The 22,908-nt window shown below is 32.8% G+C and overlaps 1 protein-coding gene across 1 annotated transcript; it reads left to right on the top strand.

Annotated features, from left to right (window-relative positions):
• The first annotated feature begins 275 nt into the window (after window positions 1-275).
• Window positions 276-7,101, top strand: LOC123542939 (uncharacterized). Its single transcript, XM_053536630.1, has 2 exons — window positions 276-1,138; window positions 5,447-7,101. The coding sequence occupies exons 1-2, from the start codon at window positions 1,054-1,056 to the stop codon at window positions 6,235-6,237; spliced, it is 876 nt and encodes a 291-aa protein (XP_053392605.1). The 5' UTR covers window positions 276-1,053; the 3' UTR covers window positions 6,238-7,101.
• Window positions 7,102-22,908: the final 15,807 nt, after the last annotated feature.

The following is a 22,908-nucleotide window of genomic DNA, read 5'->3' as shown; positions in this document are numbered from 1 at the left end:
ACAGAAAAGATTAGAAGTGATGGACATTTTGCTTTAGTTAACCGGTATAAATTAAATGAGCAAAAATATGCATCCATGATCACAGCTAAATTCTGATTAACGGGTTAAAATATTGTCAATTCTTGTGACAAATTTATATACAAAGCACATCTTTCTCTTTCATAGGCGTCCATGCATAGCGACCACGTGTTAATACTGGCAAGTATGTTCTGAATGTGGTTTTAAATCCAGACGGTCAAAATAAAAGTAGTTTGCACGACAGGCTTCAATCAATGTAGATAGGGTACATTTTTATTTGGAAGGGTAGCAGACCAGACTGATGCTTTACATTTGTTCAATACGTTTTATTATCGTTTTCCATTGCATTTCAAGATACTTCATTTCACTGTAAATGCTAGAAATCTTACATCTGCATATGAAAAGAACCCATATAGATTACTAAATGAGATTTTATTGGGCAGAGAAGCTTGTCCATAAACTGCACACCCATTTAGACAAAATCGACAGTTTGTCTACTAGGTAATGGCTTCGTGAAAGCATTTATCTGACGTTTTATTGGTTCAATAGAGTTATGAAAAACGGCGCACTTTACCTTTGAGTATCGATACCACAAATCATTCATTTGTGAGATGCGCTCACTTTTTGTATGCTTGCTAACGAAGCGATCAGTCAGCGCAGTAACAAGCAATATAAGCGCGGAACAGAGAGTTCTCGCAATATTGGTAGTAAGGTAAACGTCAAAATCCATTATGTGTGTGCAACATAAATAATATAATAGACATTTATTGGGCTCAGAAACATTTGATAGAGGATTATATAGTCACTGAAAGCATTTGGTGAAAGGATTGCTTTGGAAAACTAATATATGTATTTTCATGAACGCAGACGACGATTCAAAGTGATTCAAAACATTATTTGATTTCAAAGAAACAGTTAATTGTCCTAGCGAACAGTGAGGAAATAATTGAATAAGGAAACGACTTAAATCGCGTTTTCAGTTTTCTGACAATTATAGAACTGTTAATTTTGTATTTAGGTCTAACACGGTGTGACATGGGAAATCACAGTAGTAAACGTTGTAAACGCAAACCACGGGGACTTAAGTGTCGGTGTAATCAACCGGATGACAAACTGTCAGGTAAACAAGTTACAGAAATTTTAGTAAATATAAATATTAGAATTTCATCTTGTTTGCAAAATGTTTCAATTTTTTAAAAGATATAAATGGCTTTAAGATAGATACAAAAAAAACAACAACAATAGCAACACATGTACATCTTAATTTTATATTAAGATGGCAGATACCTCCGGTGCTTATATTCATGTTTTGGAAAATGCTAGCATTACGTAAAGAACAAGTAAAATATGAACACTGTGTCTAGTAAATGGTAGTGCGAAACTTAAAGTTAGATTGGCCTAGCTACGAAAACAATGTAAATACAACACTGACTTTGCAGTCAAGCAGTAAACGTCAAACTATAGAACAAATCATTTCTTGATTAAAGTAGAACTATAATTTAATCTCTTTATATATTAGGACTGGTGTTTGTCTGTAATTGTAAATTACTTTCAAAACGTTGTGTAAAGTGTCAAGTATGGCAATTAAATCATGCTTGTGTAAAGAACAGTGGTAAATTAAACCTTTACAAGTCACGACAAAGGCTTACAATTCATTCAAAATCTTGGTGCCCCTCCCCTTTTCAGTAAGCAAAATGAATGAAGACGTTCAAAAAACGTAGACAAATATCAAAGGCGGTACACGATATTTTTTCTGCTTATAGGGGTGCGTTTGTGTGCTTGTGAGTCTAAAGCAGTGCCCTATTGTGTTCTTGTATCTTACTTGTCTGTTTTTCTATGTTAGTTAATTCGGTGTGGTTGTGTGTTTATCTTTGGTACATGGATGTCTGTGCTATTGTGTTTTACTTTGTAATGTAACTGTGATTAAGGAACGTAGCATTGCCTTTGTATATTCATCCTTGTTCTACTTTTCCCTTCAACTTCCTCTCCCAACGCCACCACCTTTTTTACCCCTTACCACTTCCTCCCCTTTTCTATACTTGGCATAAATTTATATGTACTTGTTAGATTTTTGAAGCATCCCCTCTGTAATATTTTTCCATTACGGTTTCTTTTTGTTGTGGGCCTACTTTGCAAATACTGGCTCTGAGGCTGTGTTTTTCACTGCTCCGTGCTTCCGGGATATCTACCCTTACCTATTATCATTTTTAGACCAGCCAGCAATGTATAATTCTTCAGCAGCGCAGCTTGAATTCTCATTAAGCAAAAGATGAATTATGTAATATAGTGCTAATCATCCGATATATATATTCTTCATATCTTATAACTTCAGTAGTTAGTTTGAGACTAAAGTTTAAGTCGTAACCAGTAAGAATGTATATTTGTTCGGGCACGTGGTACATATGCAAAGTACTGACTGGAAGAGGAAAATATCAATATATTGTTAAATGACCATTTAGAAATACTTATAACTCCTCAACTTATTATTCATTGAAGTACTGAAAAATCAAGTTTAAAGAGAAAGTTTCAATTACTGTATGATTTAAACAAATATAAACTATAGTTATTAATCTTATCTTTACAGAACATTTCTTCTGAACACTTTTTTAAGAAAATAGGGGTTATCAGTTTAAAAAGAAGTTGAAAAACTAATTCATTAACAAACCCAGCATTTAACCTTTTTGTGAATTATGAAAAATAAAGCATACAATTTTCCGTCCAGGAATGAGAAAAAGAATGAAGATTGAAAGAACCAAATTACATTTTTATGAGACATAAATATTGTATAAACTCTTTTTCTGACTACCTATGGTATACTTGTTTCGTTTTCCTTAAATTAGCATAGGTCCAGATGTATGAAATAATAATTTGATGACACAGTTTATAAAAACAAATTTTACAACAGTGAACGTTTTCTTCACCGACACGTTGTTTTACACTTTAAATTAAACGGGGTTATTTTTGTTTTGTTTTTTGAGCTTTTAGTATTGATATTTCAAAATTGTTCACAAAATATAAGTAATAAAAAAGATACACTCATAGAAAAAAATCTGAGATTTAACACACACAATGTTTGCTTTTATAATCACTAAAATATAATATATAATTACAGATTTTTTGTAGTCAGTACTGTAGAAAATTATGAATATTTTAGACATTACATTTTCCTGCCACATAAGTTGTTATAACGTACGGTTCCTGTGTTACAAGCAATTAGCGATACGTCCTGTATTAAATTAGATCAGCTTAACTGAACTTGTAGAAAAAGCCTGCTTTATGAATGTAGTAGACTTTGATGTGATTATAATGGCATATTACACATTTCAGAAAAATCAGCAAATCCAAGTATTTATTTCGATATTGCTATGCAGAACGAATGATTTAAATAATTGTAAATTTGCACAGTTACAAATTTTTTAAGGATGCACTTAAATGAAAGTCTTAAAACGTATACCTTTTCTCTATAAACATATCATTTTACAATACTTTAGACCTATGTTAATAATGCTACACTATATGGGATGGGCTGATGCTCAATTTCATTAACAGATAGACATATTTCATATCTTTATATCTGCTGAGCTGATAACAAAGAGAATATTAAAAACAGGAGTTCCATGTTATGTGCATATTAAATGATGCTTACCATTAACAATGTAGCAGATTGCTTTTGTACTTGTTAATGAGTAACAGGGTGCTACATACATTGAACCATTTGCTAAATACATTTTTTTTTCTGAACGTTTTGAGTAGGGCTTGTTTGTATTTATTCCTAATTAAATCACACGAACAATTGACTCAGTTTTAATACCATACATTTTTTTCTATTTCAACAGCACTTAATTTTAGTAATAAAAGCTTTGATTGAAAAGGACTTATATCTATTGAATATATTTAGTGTCTAAGTTTTGAGAAGCCGAAAAAAGATTATACTACAAATTGATTTATTTCATAGTGCGTTGTACAGGTACACTGCAATTTCTTGGATATGAAATTCGTGCTTTTTATCGAAATGGCTTTTTTTGTAGAAAAATAAGATCATGGATTTCAACTTTTGAGCAAAATGAAAGTAGATTTTATTTTTGTAAGTGTTTGATTCCATGAGTCAACGAAACCACAACTCCACGAAAATTAGTCCCTTGCGAATATTAATGATTTCACAGCGTATTGCGAACGATCTATGAAACAGTTTGAATATACTTTCTGTTATCATTTTCCATACATTAATGTTAATTACTTAAATATTCATAATAGATTAATGACGCATTGAATTACTTAAGAAGAACAATTCCTATATCATTGAACAGCGAATAATAAAAAACCCTGAAACCTGAAACACATCAATAGTTTCCAGTACTTTTGTGTCTTTGTAGGATTACGGAAAAGGATAGATAAAGTGGAAATTCCGCAGGTCGCTCAACACGACAAAAACAAAAATGTTGCAGATATTTTACTGACGTTGTTGTTAATTGCAGTTTCCTATATTTCCTGATTTGCTAAATGTTTATAGGTTCAGTGTAAGGAAAATAATTAGTTGTCACACCCTAAATTTCAACTCTCCATATTGATTGTTCTCGAGATTCTTATTTCAACATTTGTACCTTAAAGTGATATTTTATTATTTTTTATTGGAATCCATACCATTTTTGTACCATTCCAATGAAGGGAAACAGAAAAATTCTTTTGAAACAAAACGTTTGCAACCTCACGCGAAACGTATTATCACAATACGTTTTTCCACTTTTCAGTCTAAGGAAAGCAAATTTTATAAATAGGAGAGAAATTTTCTTAATTTATCATAATAACTTCTACCTGCCGGCACGGCCGATATTATTGTAAAGTCAGTCAACGCTGATTAGTAGTTATCACGAGTATTAGCAAAATATTAATATATTCATGGTCATGCTTTTTAGATATCAAATTATGGAAGTATTCGAAAATACGATATTTCTAGATATAACTAGTTCCTAATACAATGAGCCAACATGATACTATCGAATTGACATTATTGCAATAATATGACATGAAACAGTAGCAGCTTCATAAATGCAATGTCGTGGTTTACTATGCATAGTGAATTATTTCAACTATCCTAGTATTGAAATGTTATGATATGGTGTCGTACAGCCGTTGGCCGTATTGAACCGTTGTACGGTGTCTTCCTACATGATCTCAAATAGTACCGCCGTTGTGTTCAATAAAGGGCTTTATCGTCTAGTTGCTATATAATAGCTAACAACCAAAGTATGAGGTTTGCTAAAAGGAACAACTGCATTCAGCTCGAATGGACACTGTATTATATTCAGTCAAATTCTACATCTATTAAACTTGCGTTATATTCAGTTAAACTCATGTAAGACTTACATACATCTTTCGTTATACGATAAATTTGTCTAAAATGTACATCACTTGTGTTTTATATCTTCAGACGACGAACGCAATCCGACAGAAAGATTTGAGGGAACCACACCGGAATCTTACGAAAAGCTGTTAGCTTGGATGGTCGAAATGGCTGAAAATGACGAAGCGGACCTAACCTCGCCGGAATTTGTTGAGCATTTGACAACGGTGTGTGCCGACAAACTTGATCAAAATACACCTCTGTCAACTACTTCTGCTCTACCAATTCGTCAAAAGTCTTTAGAGGTTCAAGCCCCTCAGCAATCTTTAGATTCTAGTAGTAGTTCTCATATTAGTGAAACTTCAAAGTGTAGAGAAGACCTGTTACATCCTAAAACAAAATTTCGAAGGGCAATGCTCAGTCGGCAAAGTACAGTTGATTATTCAGACGATAGTGACGTCCGCAGGGAAGTATTTGGTAACGGCAGTTTTGAGAGTGATACGGATACTAAGATTGTAAGTCCAGACTCACTTTTGATAAACAATATAGGGGAAACTTCTTTCACGAATCGAATTAGACCCCCACTACGTAAAAATCAAAGCTGTACGACATACCGAAATTATAATGCTAATATCACAGACTTACTGAATGGAAGCTCGCGCAAAAAGAGCAAAAGTTTAATGACAATTAGAAAGATGTTGTCAGAAACGAGAAATGACGAAGAAATAGCTCCAATTACTGAAGAAACAGTAATTAAAGTATTAGATGATGACATGTTAGATGGAAATATTGCCGATATTCTTTATTCAGTGGAAGCGTTATGGCCACAACCGCCAAAATATCTTAATAGGAAACAAAAAGGATATAGCTTAAGTTGAGATACACGCAATAATGAACATCTCCTTTCCTTTTAACATATAATTATGACAGATATGATGTCTCAAAATTTTTTTTTAAAAGTAAGGAACTCATGCAGCTAAGTGTAAATTTAATAAGAGGATTTGGCTGTTGCTGTAGAAATATTCTGTTATTTGTATTGCTAATACATTGACTTCAAATTGAATATAGAATTTTTGTCTCTTTTAACATTTACATTTTAAAAAGTCTCTTTTAGTAATAGAAGCTTTCATGGATACATGTTTTTAAATTCTATTTCGTATATTTATGTATTAACGTTTGGTTGCGTTCTATGCTTCCAAAGCATATTGTATTAAATATTGTATTATTTTATTAACATTTTAATATGGAAGTTGCTTCGTGTTATTTGTTTCCTTTTTTTCTTTGGATCAAATGCCACACGAAAACAAGTGTATGTCATGCTACCTTCGGGCATCTGCTTAGGCTCAACAAGACACTTCGCTAGAACCACTGACCTTCCATTACAAAATAGCTTGATGGTTTCCCCACATAAACTTCAAGTTGTTCTTATTTTCTTATAGAGTGTACACGTTGAATAATCAAGATGTACCTTGTAGCAAATATACATTCATATAATTGATCTGAACTGACATTTTTGAACAAAGTCAGCCTGCTGTTAAATGTTCTTCCTTCGCATTAACACGGATGATGTTGTTTAACACGGATGGTGTTGTTGCTTTGAAATATCAAATGGACTGGTAAGCTGACAAAGAATAGATTATTTTGTTCTCTTTAATACTTTTGTTTACTATATATCTGGATGTAATTATCCGTAAAGATATCCAATGACCATCTTTCACTAAAATATTTTGTCTTTAGATATTTACTTCAGTTGTATAAAATCCTCATTAGTTGTATCTAAATTTACTAAATATATAGATTAAGTTCGCGTATACTACATTCATATAATAAACTGTCATTCACAGGTGCTGCGAGACTTAAAGAATGGTGCTACTAAAGGATTTGCTTATAGAGTTTACTGTATCATTATGAAATGACCAATTATTAACTGCAGCTTTGATTCCGATGTCAGAGAAATAATTCAGTTTTGTTCATTGACAGTTTACCATGTAGATTTTAGCGTTGCTGTTAGGACAGCAATTACAAGGGTATCCTTCTCTTGTTGCGAAAGCTTCAATAATTTATGTCACATTCTGAATATGTTTAATATCAGAATGAAAATATAATATCTGTGAATCTTTAATTGTAACCCCCAGCTGCCCGAAGGTTTTTGTATAAATTATGCATGTTTCACATTAGAGAGCCCTTTTTTCAAAATTTTATATAAACTAATGAATAAAAAGTTACTTAAATACACATTGGAAGATTCTTCATCAATTGGTGTAATTATTTTTTAAAACAAAAAATGTGAAGTATTGTTTCAAAACATAATTTTAATTATCAATTATCAACAAACCTGAAAAGCAGAAGGCACGTATCAATGGAATAAACACCTAGAGTCTATTGTAATACTTTGCCAGAAAGGTAATTTTGATTTTTTTTTTTAAAAACTAAATAGAGAATCACAATCATTTCTGCAGTTATATTTTTATGTTTTTAAAACAAGTTTTGAATCAAGATGCATCGTTCTACAGCCTAGAGATGAATACTAGTAGTTTATTATTATGTCTCCCACCACACAGTGGTGTGGGAGACATATTGATTTACTCCAGTCTGTGTGTGTGTCTGTGTGTCTGTCACAAAGCTTGTCCGCACTCTAAGACGAACATTTCTCATCTGATCTTCACCAAACTTGAACAAAATGTGTTTGACCATGAGACCTCGGCAAAGTTCGATAACTAGCCAAAACCCAGGCACTTTTGAATTATGACCTTGAATTACTGATTGGATCCACTCATCACAGCCATCGAAAGAAACAAGACATTTTTCAAGTTTGTCCGCACTCTAAGTCGAACATTTCTCATCTGATCTTCACCAAACTTGAAAAAAAAATGTGTTTGACCATGAGACCTCGGCCAAGTTTGATAACTAACCAAATCCACCCAGGCACTTTTGAATTATGTCCCTTGAATTACTGATTGGATCCACTCATCACAGCCATCGAGAGAAACTAGACATTTTTCAAGCTTGTACGCACTCTTAGTCGAAAATTTCTTATCTGATCTTCACCAAACTTGAACAAAATGTGTTTGACCATGAGACCTCGGCCAGGTTCGATAACTAGCCATATCCTCCCAGGCACTTTTGAATTATGGTCCTTGAATTACTGATTGGATCCATTCATCACAGCCATCGAGAGAAACTAGACATTTTTCAATGGGGTCCATTCATCAAAGCCATCGAAAGAAACTAGACATTTTTGAATGGGGTCCATTCATCAAAGCCATCGAGAGAAACTAGACATTTTCAATGTTGCAGTTGTGGGAGACATGCGCTTTTCTCAAAAGCATCTCTAGTTTCTGCATTGATTTCTAGATTATCTCAATTAATGAGCCTACCAGCAATGACAGAAAAAGTTAAATGAATGTTTGAACGTAAAGTGTAAATGTTCAATTTACATATCAGGAAGGATGTGATTCAATTCATTTCTACAGTACACGTCATTGTGTTTGGTAATGTTTTAACGCAAGTAAGTATGGACACTGCATAAACATAGTTATAAACTGATTAAATTACAGCAGATGAAAATAAACATATTCAAACATTTAGATTAACAACCAAACCAATGTAAGGAATACTTATTGTTTCTAAGTACGTTTAAATATATGCAGTTACTACATTACCGTTTTAAAACAAACAAAATGAGATAAATAGTTGTCTAGCTTTTGTATTGTATTATTGATATGCATGTTTCAGTTGCAAGTTTTCCATAGTTTATAAATACTTTATTTTCTAAGTTACCAGCTATCCCTGCTATCTATAAGGAACGGGTTTCTATATAAGCTTAGCTTTCTACTCAGTCCTTGATTTGTGTAAATGTATGTTTGCTGTATATCTGCTACAAATAAATATTGTTTAAAACAAACATTTAGATATAGCGATGAATTATAGCTATGAATAATTAAATAGAAAAAGCAATAAGATGATTGACGTGGCAGACTAAAACAAGTAAGACAGAGGCACATTATGAAATGAACACCATGTAAAATATCTTTCCTTAAATTTGATTACACCTACCTTTAAAGTGTGAGGTTGAACTTAATGTACCAACTCTATCACTGAATATATGAATGGAAATATAGCAGTAGTATTCCACTAATTACCCGGAAAACAGTTTTTAGTCATAGCAGAGATGTATCTTGGATCTTTGGATAATCTTTATATATTGATTTAAATGCACAGACATTTCTAACAAAAAATGTCCTTGAGTTTGCAATAAATTGTATGCACTGATAGAAAAAAGAACATAATGTTGCCGAAAATACGCTTAATATAAGAAAATGAACACTTTTTCATTGCAGCTTAAATGTCAAAAGTATCTGATTTATGCCGACGATATGCCATAAATAAATCCTTATAGATATCCGGCTACGCAATATTCCTATGATTGCGCATTAAATTCTTGTTTTTGGATAACAGGTGCAATGAAGTGTAATGGACTAGCATTATGATTATTGGGGACTAATTAAAAGTGCAAAATAAAAATAAATACGTAAATGTATTATACCGAGGCAGTAAGCCGTAAAGTTTTACTACTCGCAGTAAACCGTTGTAAAATTATAACTTATTCAAAAGCAAGACAATTTCCTTAAATTTCCGCACATTCAACGTTCTGCTCCCAAAAAAACATATGTTAAGTAGACAGTTATACCGATATTTGCGACGAGAACCTATGCACTCACAACTGCTTAGTTGCTGTTCGGTACCCAACACTAATAGTTATAAAGTTTCAAAGAGAAAATGTTGCGATTATTGTTAACGTAGTGATAAAATAGACGAATAAAACCCTTTATTTAGCCAGTACGAGTATACACTAGATGGTGTCTGTACTATATGGAAGAATGTATTTTAGTTAGAGAACCTATGCCATAACATTTTTCCTTCTGTTTGTTATAAGTTTAAATATTGTGCGCCAAAGGTTTGCAACAAATATCAAAATTTCAATGTTCTACATTTTTAAATATGCTCACGTAAGACAATTAAGACAAGTACACTGAATTCCATTTTTTCGAAAGACATATCTGTTGAAACAATTTGATGTATAATTAAGGGCAAATAATTGGGTATTGGTCAGAATAACTTTCCGTGTAAGAAATTCAATTAAATGTCAAAGAACATTTCAAGAACCGCAATGATTACATTATTATTACCTTTTCAGGGAAGCCTTCGTAGGAATATCATTCAGCACGTGAAGTTGTGCACATGGGATTTTGTTCTGGATTTCTATCAGTCAGACCAGAATTATGGCCTTTGATTGTCAAAAATGTGCATAAATGGGATACAAGTTTGCGTCACATGTATCTCAAAAAGTATTGCATCAGAGACATAAAACTTTAGGGGATTGGTATATAGCACGTGAAGTTGCGCACCTGGTGTTCTGTTTGGGATTTCCCACAGTGAGATTATAGTTATGGTCCTTGACTAAGCGAAAATACACATAAAGTTCTTGTGTTGCAGATATCTTAAAAAATCACCTAGAATCATAAAATCAGAGTAATGGTCCTTCAGTAAGTAAAAAATACACATAAAATTCTTAAAAGTTTGTGTTGCAAACATCTTAAAAATGTTTAACCTTGAGTCATAAAACATTCGAAGATTGTTTCTATAACATATGAAGATTTGCACCAGGTGTTCTCTTTTACTCAGCTAGACCAGAGCTATGGTACTTGACTAAGAGAAAAATACACATAAAGGTCTAAAAATGTTTAACCTTGAGTCATAAAACCATGTACAGTGACAGGAGTTGGGGGCACCAGTGTCCTATGGACACATATCTAGTTTTTGTTGTATCACACGACACGATCGTTCGGAAAATATGTTAATATAGTAACTTTTCAGGTGATCATTTGTACTGTGTTGCATATACTGTATTAAAACCTGGTATTCCCACAATGACATATTGTAACTAATGTTTTACAACAAAGTTACAGAAAATAGGAAGACTTGTGTAGTTAAATTAAAGAGGGGTTTTACATTTATAAAAGAACATCATATTATAACTTATCAAGAAAGCATTCAACATTTATTTTTCTGCAAATCACCATAATTTCTTCTGACAATAAATGTCAGAACATGAGTAATCAATTTTTCCTTTTGTTTAACATCTAGAATGTTAAATAAAAGTGTTTTTCTCTCCGTAAATTTAAGATTACATGAATTGATGGGCTTTGAATAATGTCCGAAACGTCTTGAAAAGAAGAATTGTACATAGTCAATGACGTGAGAGGTTACAGTGTTTCTTTTATGTTTTTTTAATCCCCCGCCGCGGCGGAGGGATTATAGGAATGGTCTGCGTCCGTCCTTCCGTCCGTCCTTCCATCCTTCCTTCCGTAACAAATTCGTGTCCGATCCATATCTCTTAAACCCCTTGAAGGATTTTCATCAAACTTGGGTCAAACGATCACCTCATCAAGGCGATGTGCAGAACTTATGAGTCAGCCATGTCAGCTCAAGGTCAAGGTCACAACTGAAGGTCAAAGGTTTGAGCTTTCCATTTCGTGTCCACTCTATATCTCCTAAACCCCTTGAAGGAATTTTATAAAACCTGGGTCAAATGATTACCTCATCAAGACGATGTGCAGAAATTATGAGTCAACCATGCCAGCTCAAGGTCAAGGTCACAACTAAGGGTCGAAGGTTTGAGCCTTCCATTTGGTGTCCACTCTATATCTCATTAACCCCTTGAAGGATTTTCATCAAACTTTGGTCAAATGATCACCTCATCAAGAACTCATGAGTCAGCCATGTCAACTCAAGGTCAAGGTCACAACTGAAGGTCAAAGGTTTCAGCTCTGTATCTCCTAAACCCCTTGAAGGATTTTCATGAAACTTTGGTCAAATGATCACCTCATCAAGACGTTGTGCAGAATTCATGAGTCAGCCGTGTCAGTTCAAGGTCAAGGTCACAGCTAAAATCAAAGGTTTTACCCTTTCACTATCCATAGCAGTGGCGGGGGATTTAGCTGTCTTTCAGACTGCCTTGTAGTTTTAGCAGTGTTTCCTTTGAATTACAAATAATGAAATATGCGTGATAAAAAGTAAACCATTTAGAAAAAATTCAACCTATAAAACAGGTGATGATACATATCTGTTTCTAATTATCTCTGAATAAGTGATACTACCAGCTTTCGGATAATCTATAGCATTTATTTATCTTTCAGATGTAATATTTTCCTTCCTCTAAGGTTGCCATCTTTTACGATTCCTGTGCAAACAAACATTAAGAGATAAATCCTGTACTATTTCAGTTTGATCGAGTCTTGTAGCCAGGTATTGAGAAAAATTATTTGCTTTATATGCAATAATGGTATGCCTCGCAGCTGACTTATTTCAGCAAACGAAAAAATATCTGTTCTAAATACAATATGTTACAAAAAACGGATGTTAGAATCGTAAATTTGCAGAATTACAAATACTGCATTTATATGATATCTTTTTCCATGCTTACACGACTCTTTATATAATTTCCCGTTCTATAGTTTGTGCTATTGGCCGATCTAAAGTTCAACACTAAAGTTGTCTTTAAGTCAAATCTAGAGAATTTCTATTCCTGTTGTCATGAAATAGAAATTTACAGAATGGCAGGTTAATTAATAAATATACATGTATATTAAAATATTATAATCTAATTTTGTTTGATACATACTAGTATATCGTAATTGTATGGTACACGAGGGATGCACTTACAGGCTCATGTTCAGTTGTATTTTAACGCAAACATTCATTATGCATTTGTATCAAAGAAGACTTTTAAAAGAGGATAAACATGTCATATGCATGCTAAATGATGCCTTCTGTTAATAATCTAATCAAGCAGACCTGTGCTGCATTTATACTGGTTTTCATTAGTATTAGAGTGCAAATGAATGAAAACACGGTAAATACAAACACTCAAAAATTACCTTTATGAGTAGGAGTTGTTTGCTTATTACTTATTTTTCTTATTTTAAAACTGTAACTCATTTTATTTCTAAGCGTATGTAGTTTGATTGAAAAATGTCATTATTCACAGAATATATTTTAGAGTCTAATTTCGGAGGAAATTAGTCAATAAATGATGCCATATTTTGATTATTCAGCCCATTACTCAAAATAGTTATATTGCAAAATAACTTTTGAATATGAAAGAGATATATGCTTCTTTTCATCAGTGCTTTCCTTTAGCATACTTTAATTCAATTATATATTGTATAAATTCGTGTGTTGTGTCATTGTCTTTGATCATGAATTCCTAAATTCCAAAAATGTTAATTAAAAAGGGTATCACGGAATGTCAGTTGCGGTAAAAATGGAACGATAACGATTGAAATTGAATACTGTTGTTGGTGTTTGTTTAAAAAAGCCTTAAGAATGTAATGGTGATACACATGTACAGTCGAACTTCGATGGCTCGAACTCGAGGGTCCCATGGAAAATAGTTCGAGTTTTCCGTTGTTCGAACCATCCAAATGGCGGCCATTTTGAATTTGGGAATTCGAGGGCATGATATGTTACAAACCTAACATCGTAATATATTGTCATATTGTACCTAAATGTGCGTATGATAAGATGGTCAGATAAATAAAAAACGAACGCTGAAATATTCTTTATTATTTATTTTCAAACATGACAAAATAGAAAATAGATACAAAAAAAAAAGAAAAACACAGATAAAACACTAATATAATTATAAGAATTTGGTGAAGACAGCATCAAATAGAAAGACATGAATAGCAAACCATTATGAATCATAGTCCAGTACAAATATTATCAAATATAAACACGTTAAAACACAAACAATTAATTCACAGACATGTACACAGAAATATTTAAGAACGGTACGAAATGACGTCACATGTAGACATAGGCTATACATAGACACATGAAATAGGGCATAAGTCAGTTTACTCGCAATACCGACCAAATTTAGCGTAACCCTCTTTGATCGACTCTGACTTTTTTATCCAGCCGGAGAGCGTACAATTACGTGCTGTTTGGAACATCAAATATTTAAGCGATTTCTGTTTTTGATTTCAGACCTTTTTTACATTCGATGATGGCGTTATATTTTGTTTCTAAAGTTTTTGGATCTAATTTTCGTGTTGTTCCTTGCTTTCCAGTAGCCGACTTAGCTATCCCCCCGTTTACTAAGTTGTTCAGCCAAGCTAAAGCAGTATGAATGTTGACATCGGATCTCCCGTTTTTATGCAGAAAAAATAAACAATCAAATAAGCGAAATAGCTGACATGTCGATCATTGTTTACGTCACTAAGTCGGAAAACTCATATCCATCGACTTTAGTAAGGTAATGTCAAAGTAATGCTCTTCTGTTCCGTGCGTTTAAAGTACATGTATGTAATCAATTTACAAGTAAAAGCTCTACTCCTAGAGTGATACTGAATTATAAATTGCTTTGATTAGCTAATAAACTCCCGTGGAATTGAATTTATGTCTGTGATACAAGACAAGTCAATAAGTATCCAGTATAAAAGTATTAATATGACAAGAGCTAATAAAATAGATTCCACTGAGAACTATGACCTGGTTATAATGGAGAAGAATCAAATTGTGCAATATGAGATACATTGTACATAATTACTGATAATTAGGATGAAATTTTGCATTGAGCCAAATTTCCTGTTGTTCATATCAATTTATAGATTTATTTTATCAGATGTTTCATGTATCTTAATTAGTACTGTGCATTTTGACATGCAGATGGTGGTATCACCTTTGTAAATGTTCATTGTATAATTGTTAGTATAAATATAATTAGTAACACACTTTAGAAATGAATCACCCTTAAAGCAAAATCTTACAGAATGGGAGACAGATTTAATTTGGTAAAGAATTACAGAAATTTAAAAATATCACATACCTGAGAATAAATAAAAACATGACATACACACCAACACCAAGGATAGCACAAGACAGAGATAGTTCGTTTTTCCATTGTGGTTAGTGGCATGACAAAGACAGGAATTTTAAAGGAAAATTTAAAAAAGATACTTGCTTTCCTATGCAACCCGGATATAACAGAACATTTCGTTACCGAAATGAACTATAAAGTATTTAAAAATAACGAAACCAGATAACGTTTCTCAAGTGCCTTTTCAATTATGTTCATGTGGCAAATGGATTAATGCATTACTCTAAAAATACCAACATCTCTAATCAACAAAAACAAGCTTTGAATAAAATAAAATTCTTGCTAGTTATTAATGCACTTTCAGTAAAGACATCGATTGCGCTACTACCATATAGGAACTGTAATTTCAAAGTTATTTTTGAAAGAAAATTGAGATTATTTTTAAAAAATAAGATTTTCAAATTGCGTGACTATAATGTCCCAGTAATGTTATAGGAAAATGTTATTAATGATTTTCTTGACATTAAAACGGAAACATGCAGTATAATTAACCAGCCTTGGTTTTTTTTCTTATTGGCTAGTTCTCTGGACACTGTGTTGTTATATTTTCAGGTCCTTTGGAACCATACAATTGCGTATTTCATTACCTCTAATGACTCAGTCAAGCCGACTCTGCCATTGACTTGCTCAGTTGCGTTCTATTCTTCCAAAGGATAAATAAACAAGAAAAAAAAAAAAAAAAAGATTTTACCTGCGAATGATACAATTGCAGTCTCAGTCAAAAACCCCAAAATTAATATGTAACATACGTCCGGAAAACATTCATCACCCAAAATGCATATTGAAACAAGTACAGAGGTTCAAGAGAGTAGCCAGACAGCCGTAGTATATGCATGTATCTGTGTGTGCGTGCGTGTATGCGTTTGCGTGTGTGTGTATGTGCGCGCGCGTGTGTGTTGTCTTGTGTTGTGTTGTGTTGTGTAGGTGCAAGTGAAGGTGTAGGTGTGAACGAGAGACATTAAATTAAACACATTTATACAAAGAAAAAGTTTAAGAAATAATTACATAAAACAAACACATTACAATGTAGCTACACCTTGAAATTGTTAGTGGCAACACCAATGGGGAATTATAACCGGTTACTTACGATTTAGTCCCCATTCTTAATCCCCACTATATTCTATTGTTATAGAACAGGGTAAATAATAGATATCCGTGTCTGGTGGATCTTTACACATGTATTACTAACAAAAGGCACAGAATGTTTGTAAAACACACAAATGCTGGCGTAAAAACATAAAAGAAACCTAAAAAGATACGCATGTACTTAATGCCGAAAGCGGTGAATTCAGTAAAACAATAACGTTTGCCCAACGAAAATGGTTAAAAGACATAATATATATCATTGTAGCTTAATCCCAGCAGCAGGCTACAAGCCGAAGAACCCAAACTAAGTCTTTCAACATCTGGTTTAAAGAAAAACATTAAAAGCATTTCTAATAATGTCGGAAAGAAACTAAAATAAATACTCCATTAACTCTTTCAGAAAATGTTGAAGAGATGGTGATTACGTTTTCTGAAAACTAATAACTTGTCTAGCCTATTTTCTTTCTTGGAACGACTTCATACATAATCTTTAAAACGCTCCCGAGTGACTGATTGTAAAGAAAACTCCAAATCTGCATCCATGTGATTTGTTGAATAATTTGCTACATTTTCTTCTTTTTATTCATTAATTATTCATCTTAATCTCAGTTTATGCAATATATTTCTACAACTGCCTTCGCAATAATCAAAACAATTAAAAGAAAAAGTGAATGTTATATGTGTTACATCTAGAAATGACAATGGAAATATATAAAAAGAGAATATTTTATTAATATGTTCAGTTACTTTTTCGTAAACATTGTAAATCATGTTTTCTAATTATAAAAGATAAGGCTTTTTTTCTCGACCTCCATCCACTTAACTCAATAGCGAGAGCACAGTTCTATAGATCGCGGGGTCGCAGTTTAAACTACAGGCGAAATTAATATTCTCCATGTCATGCGATTGGATGAAAGACATTATGTCAGAAGATATTTCGTCCTCAACCTTTGATTTATGTTGAGAAGTAATAGATATCATCGTCAACCATCTGATTGATATTTGTTTCTGAATGCAGCTGCGGCCAAAAAACTTTGTGAATATTTCTTCTCTTTTAACTTATTGCATACATATCAATCAAAGATTGGACAAGTGTCGGCACCCGCTTCTGTCTTTAAAGTATTATTAGATATTTATGAGACTTCAGAAAATGTTTACCTGTCGAATCTATATATAGGAGAAAGGAACAATCACTTGATATAAAACTCAACGTTTCTATTATACACTGATTCGTACAACGTATTTTAGTTGACACAATCATGCACTTGTTTTCAAAAAGCAATCCGTCAATACATCTTTATCGGTGACATTATCTTCTACATCATACGCCTCTATGGTATATGTTATAAGTGTTCTATCTCAGACAGCTTAAAGCGTGTCTGAGCAAACGTAGATTCCATATCTTTAGAAACATAAAACAAAATGGAAATAGGCTGTCATTATTGTATTCCCTATATCACTGCTAATGTTATATTGAAGGATTACGACATGATGCCGGTTTTGAAGGGATTTGCAAACGGGGTTGGCATGGGTCCCACATGGGCTTCAATATGGGACCCATATAGGTCTGATATGGGACCCACATGAGACCTACATGGGCAATCTTTATAGGCCCCGCATGGTCTCTCTATATGGGTCCCTGGTGGTGTTTGGAACTGGGTTACTTATGGGTCCCTTATGGGCTATCGATAATGGTAGGTTCCGTAACATTGTAGCTGCCCATGTAGTCGCTTCCGTATCACTTTGGACGGTTTTATTCTCTTCTCTTGATCTGTTGCATCACCGTAACACTTCATCACATATTCTTTGTAAAGGCATTCTGTAAAGTGGAAAAAGTAATGTTAGTCTGAGCACATGTCCATAACAATTATGACTACTTGCCAAATATCATGATATATTTGCAAGCATTTTACACGCATCTGAGAGATAGATTTGTACAGAACAAGAAAAAGAGTATTAACATGTCATAAAAGTATAATGAAGTTCGTTTTAGACTTTGGACATAGGTGGTACATTTGTCCAGGCCAAGCCCAGATATAGCCCGTAAGGGTCCCATATAGGCTTGCCCACAAGCGTTGTGAAAACTCATGAAAACAATTTTTCAGTGTATTTATCAAAGTTGTTTTCTACAATTTAAACAAAAACATTTCATTTAACTATTTATAATGATTTAAACTCTTACCTGTTTAAGAACTGCGAAAGGTCTTTGCTGAAATGTTATACCTATTAACAACACAACTATATTGCCATTATGGACGTTATCCTATTAAACATTGCGCCCGATTCAATTAATCTGACGAGATTTCATTTTTTTAAAGTTTTCTTTTTGTGTTAAAAAAAAATATTAATATAAACAATGTCCGTACAGACACGAAAGGAAATATGGGACCCATATGGGACCCTTCTGGGAAACGTATTTTTAGAGACCAAAGAAATGTATTTAAACTCGTATAAAACATAGAAAAACGATTGTTTATACTAGTGACAACACTTATTGACTTGAAATCTAGACGTTGATATATGACTTCACTGAGACATTGTATATGGGTCCAATATAGGTCCTATGTGGGAAAATACTTACAATATGGAACACAAATGGGACCATTCTGGGAAACATGTTTCTTTTGAGACCAAAGAAAATGTATAAACATTCAAAGAAAACATACAAAAACGAATTTCTATACTAGTGACACAATTCATAAACTCAAAATGAATACATTGGTATATCACATCGATGAGACATTGTATATGGGTCACATATTGGTCCGATGTGGGCAAATACTGACAATATGGGTCCCAAATTTGCCCAGATATAGCCCATATGGGCCCATATAGACTTGCGTGCTGGGTAAAGTTCTTCTCACATTAGATCTCCATTTAGTGACTTTTATACATGAAAGAAATAAGGCAAATTTTCCATATTTTAATAAATGAAAATAATAATTACCTTCCTTATATTGACAGGACCAGATATTCATCCATTTTTCTCTCAAATGTATACTTCAGGGTTTCTATAAGCCATGATACGCTTCAAAACACTTATTAACGATCATTCAAGATATTGTACAAAATTTCTTCGTGAACAGACTGTGATTGTGTCAGAACGGATCGTTTATTAAATGCACGTGTTACTTAGCAATAAAAGAAGTGAAAACTTTTGTTTTAGTATAGTGTTCATATTGAATGATAAGATAATTTGAAAACCATATTATTCGTGAAACTGAATTCATTTAGTTAAACATATTTCATATTATGTTAATTTGTCATCTGATTCAGTAAAATGAAATCCAAACAAAATTAACGAACTTAAACTTTGGCATTTTTGTAAACGGAGAAGGCATGCTGTAAATTTCTTACAATGAGTAATATTCAAAAGGACTAGATACTGGTATTTTGTTGCTGTATTGCATAATACAACAGAATTATGTTAAAACGACATTTGAAATACCACGGTGGTTAAGCAGGATCTGGCTGCGCGAAAGCCAAGTTTCAGGTTCTCTCTCTGGAAAGAAACTTTTAATTATCTGATAAAAAATACTCATATAGCTATTATTGTAATCTTAGAGATATTGCTAGAAAACGTGACAGGTATTACACATGCTATTACATTTCTAGCATAAAACTGCTGTTCTCGTCTCTTTTCGGTTGTGTTTTAACAGGAGAGAAAACGTGTGTTAACAGAGTGATTCTCGCACTCACGTGCTGTTAAATCACATATTTATATATGCGCGTTCCGTGGCAAAGCCCCAAAATCGGATAATTTAAATAGAAATGACCTCAACGTGAAAAAAAAACTCAGATATTCCCGCACATTTCATGGACATTTGACGTTGAAGGACAATGTAATAATTTATTATTATTTTTTCGCGTTTTATGCTAGATTAACGTAAGCGCATGTTCATTTCGTGTTATAACATCTTCAGAATCACTTAGGATAGGTTGGTACCCACGCCGTACGGCACTACCTAATCTCTCGGGATTCTGCAGAGGTTATAACACAGAAAACATGCGATATCCCTACACTGGCAAGACCTAATCAAACGAAATCCACTAGAATACTAGATATTTTCTATGCTTCTGATAAGTATTTTCTACTGCAACATTTAAGCTACGTGTTGCACCCGTCTTCCCACACTTAGACTTATTGTCCTTTCATTTCTGACCATTTAGTATCATTGAGACAAGAGGATGCAGTAAAATAGTTCCATCTAAACCGATGGCGAGGCGTGAAGCGTGTTGCATATTTCATTACAGTACATGGACAAACACAGCTCATAGTTCATACTGGTTACATGCGCGATTCCTATAATACTGAACTATTTTAAACTTTTCTTAGTTTATAGCATACTCGGCTTTGTATGAGAGTACTAATTGTGAATCGAAGCTTAATTCAAAGTACAAATTCATTTTCAAAAATAAATATCACAAATCTACATTATTCACATTATTCGAGTAACAAATGTACAGATTTATTTCGCATTATCAACAATAAAACGATGATTAACTTGGCACGTAGGTCTGTTTTGTACGAATTACAACCTTTACAAACATAATATTTCTTGTTTTGTTGCGAGAAGATGCCAAATGAAAGTGAAGTTATTAATATAATTGACATTTCACTTGGCTGAAACATTCTCAATTTTAGCACAGCTGTTACAATTCATACATGGAAACACGCGGTAAATTTTTTGTAATGTTGTATATTTTACTTACCGTGCACATCTCAATCATAGGGCTTTCATTAAAAATATGAAATAACATTGGATTAACATACTGATAACTAAGAACGTTGAAATTTTATACGCTTGACTTTCATAAAAGAATCAATCTAGAGCAGATCTAGATTAAAGGAATATAAAATAACATAAAACACTGGAGGTCTTAGTTAATATTACCAAATGAAGCAGTAAAAAACAATGTAATTTATTAAACATTCTACATTTAATTCATAAGTATCATGTTTATTGTTGTTGTCGTAAGGATTAATTATAATCTGGATCATGTCTCATTTGAGGTTTTAATCACTTAAATGAATTGTCAATAAAAGTGACTTATATTTGTAGTTAGTTCAACAAATATATATGAAAACTTAAAATGTTGGTTTAATTGAGACATCGTGTAAGAATCTTCAGGAACAAAGACATGTTATGTAGGAATAACATTAAAATAGCAGAAAACAGGAGGCTGTTCACGTACATGTTAAGTCCTCAATAGCGTTCACTTTGACATCTGTCAGACAACATAATACACATTAAACATCAGACAAGAAAATAAGACTATTGTCATTTACACTTGCTTAATATGTACAAGAACAGCGGCTTTTTGTTAAAAAGGTTCATTCATATCTTAACATGTTTCTATGCAGTTACATATGCCTGAAAGTGTCTAAAGTAATTACCTTGTTTTCTTCGAGTGGCAATATGTATGGCTTAGTTGTAATATGGCATAAAACCTGGCGTGTTTCGGCACATGTACAAAACATTTTTAAAGCATCATTAAAAAATATAACGGTATTTTATGATGGATACATTTTTTCATATTTATGCCTGACTATCTCACAGTATTTCTATATTTATGCTTTTTGCGATAATAAGCAATTGATTACAGCATTATAGTACTTACTAATTAATTTTATAAAAAAAAATGATACAATACAGATTTGAAGAATGTCATTTGATGAATTTTGATCATGCCGATAGCTGCAATGGATATGTACATTAACAGTTTCTCACAGTCTCTTGTCCGGAAGCTCTAATAGTCTCATAACGAATAATATGATGAGAGTATTTTCATTTTTTAATAATAATAATAATAATAATAATGGAAAGAAAAATATAACAAAAATCAATTTTCCTTTTTTGATGTTTTACAACATATACGAAATTCGCAGCGATTTTTACTTCATAAAAAGGACAAAGTTCACTTACGCCTTATATGGCCTACACAATTTAGAACATTTTCAAATTCAATATGATTAGAAAAATATACATTGTTTGCTACCAGAATGTTTATCTACTTTTATATGAATTTAGTTTTTTTTATAAACAAAATTATTATTTTGTTCAAACTATGTCACTCAATATTGCTGAAATCGCAGACTTTTGAGAAAATGAGCATTTTGTACCCTATTTAGGTCACGTGGGAATCTTTTTAGTAGTGAGCACACTCAAGGACCACAAAATATTTTGACCATTTGTCCGGCTTCTCTCACAGAATTTATGGTAATTTTTTATTGTGGTTGACAGCTGTGCTCAAAGCGAAAATTTCAGATTTGTTTAAAAATTCTGTTAAAAACTGAGGGGTTCCCATACCAATAATGTTAAAGGTATTTTCATTTACGTCAGATATTTTCTTTGATGATGAATGAATTGTAAATTATTTCGTGCAGTTTGATAAAACAATACTTCTTGATGACAGAAAAATTGTTCTTCACTCCATTTAGAGACTTTCACTTTTTATACCATTTTTGGGCAAAAGTGAATCCTCTCTTTTCCTAATTTCGCAGCCTTGTACGAGT

This window comes from Mercenaria mercenaria, chromosome 1 (genome assembly GCF_021730395.1).
Source record: "Mercenaria mercenaria strain notata chromosome 1, MADL_Memer_1, whole genome shotgun sequence".
NCBI lineage: Eukaryota > Metazoa > Mollusca > Bivalvia > Venerida > Veneridae > Mercenaria > Mercenaria mercenaria.
Note: the sequence above shows the minus strand (reverse complement) of the source record. Positions and strands in the feature narration are given on the sequence as shown.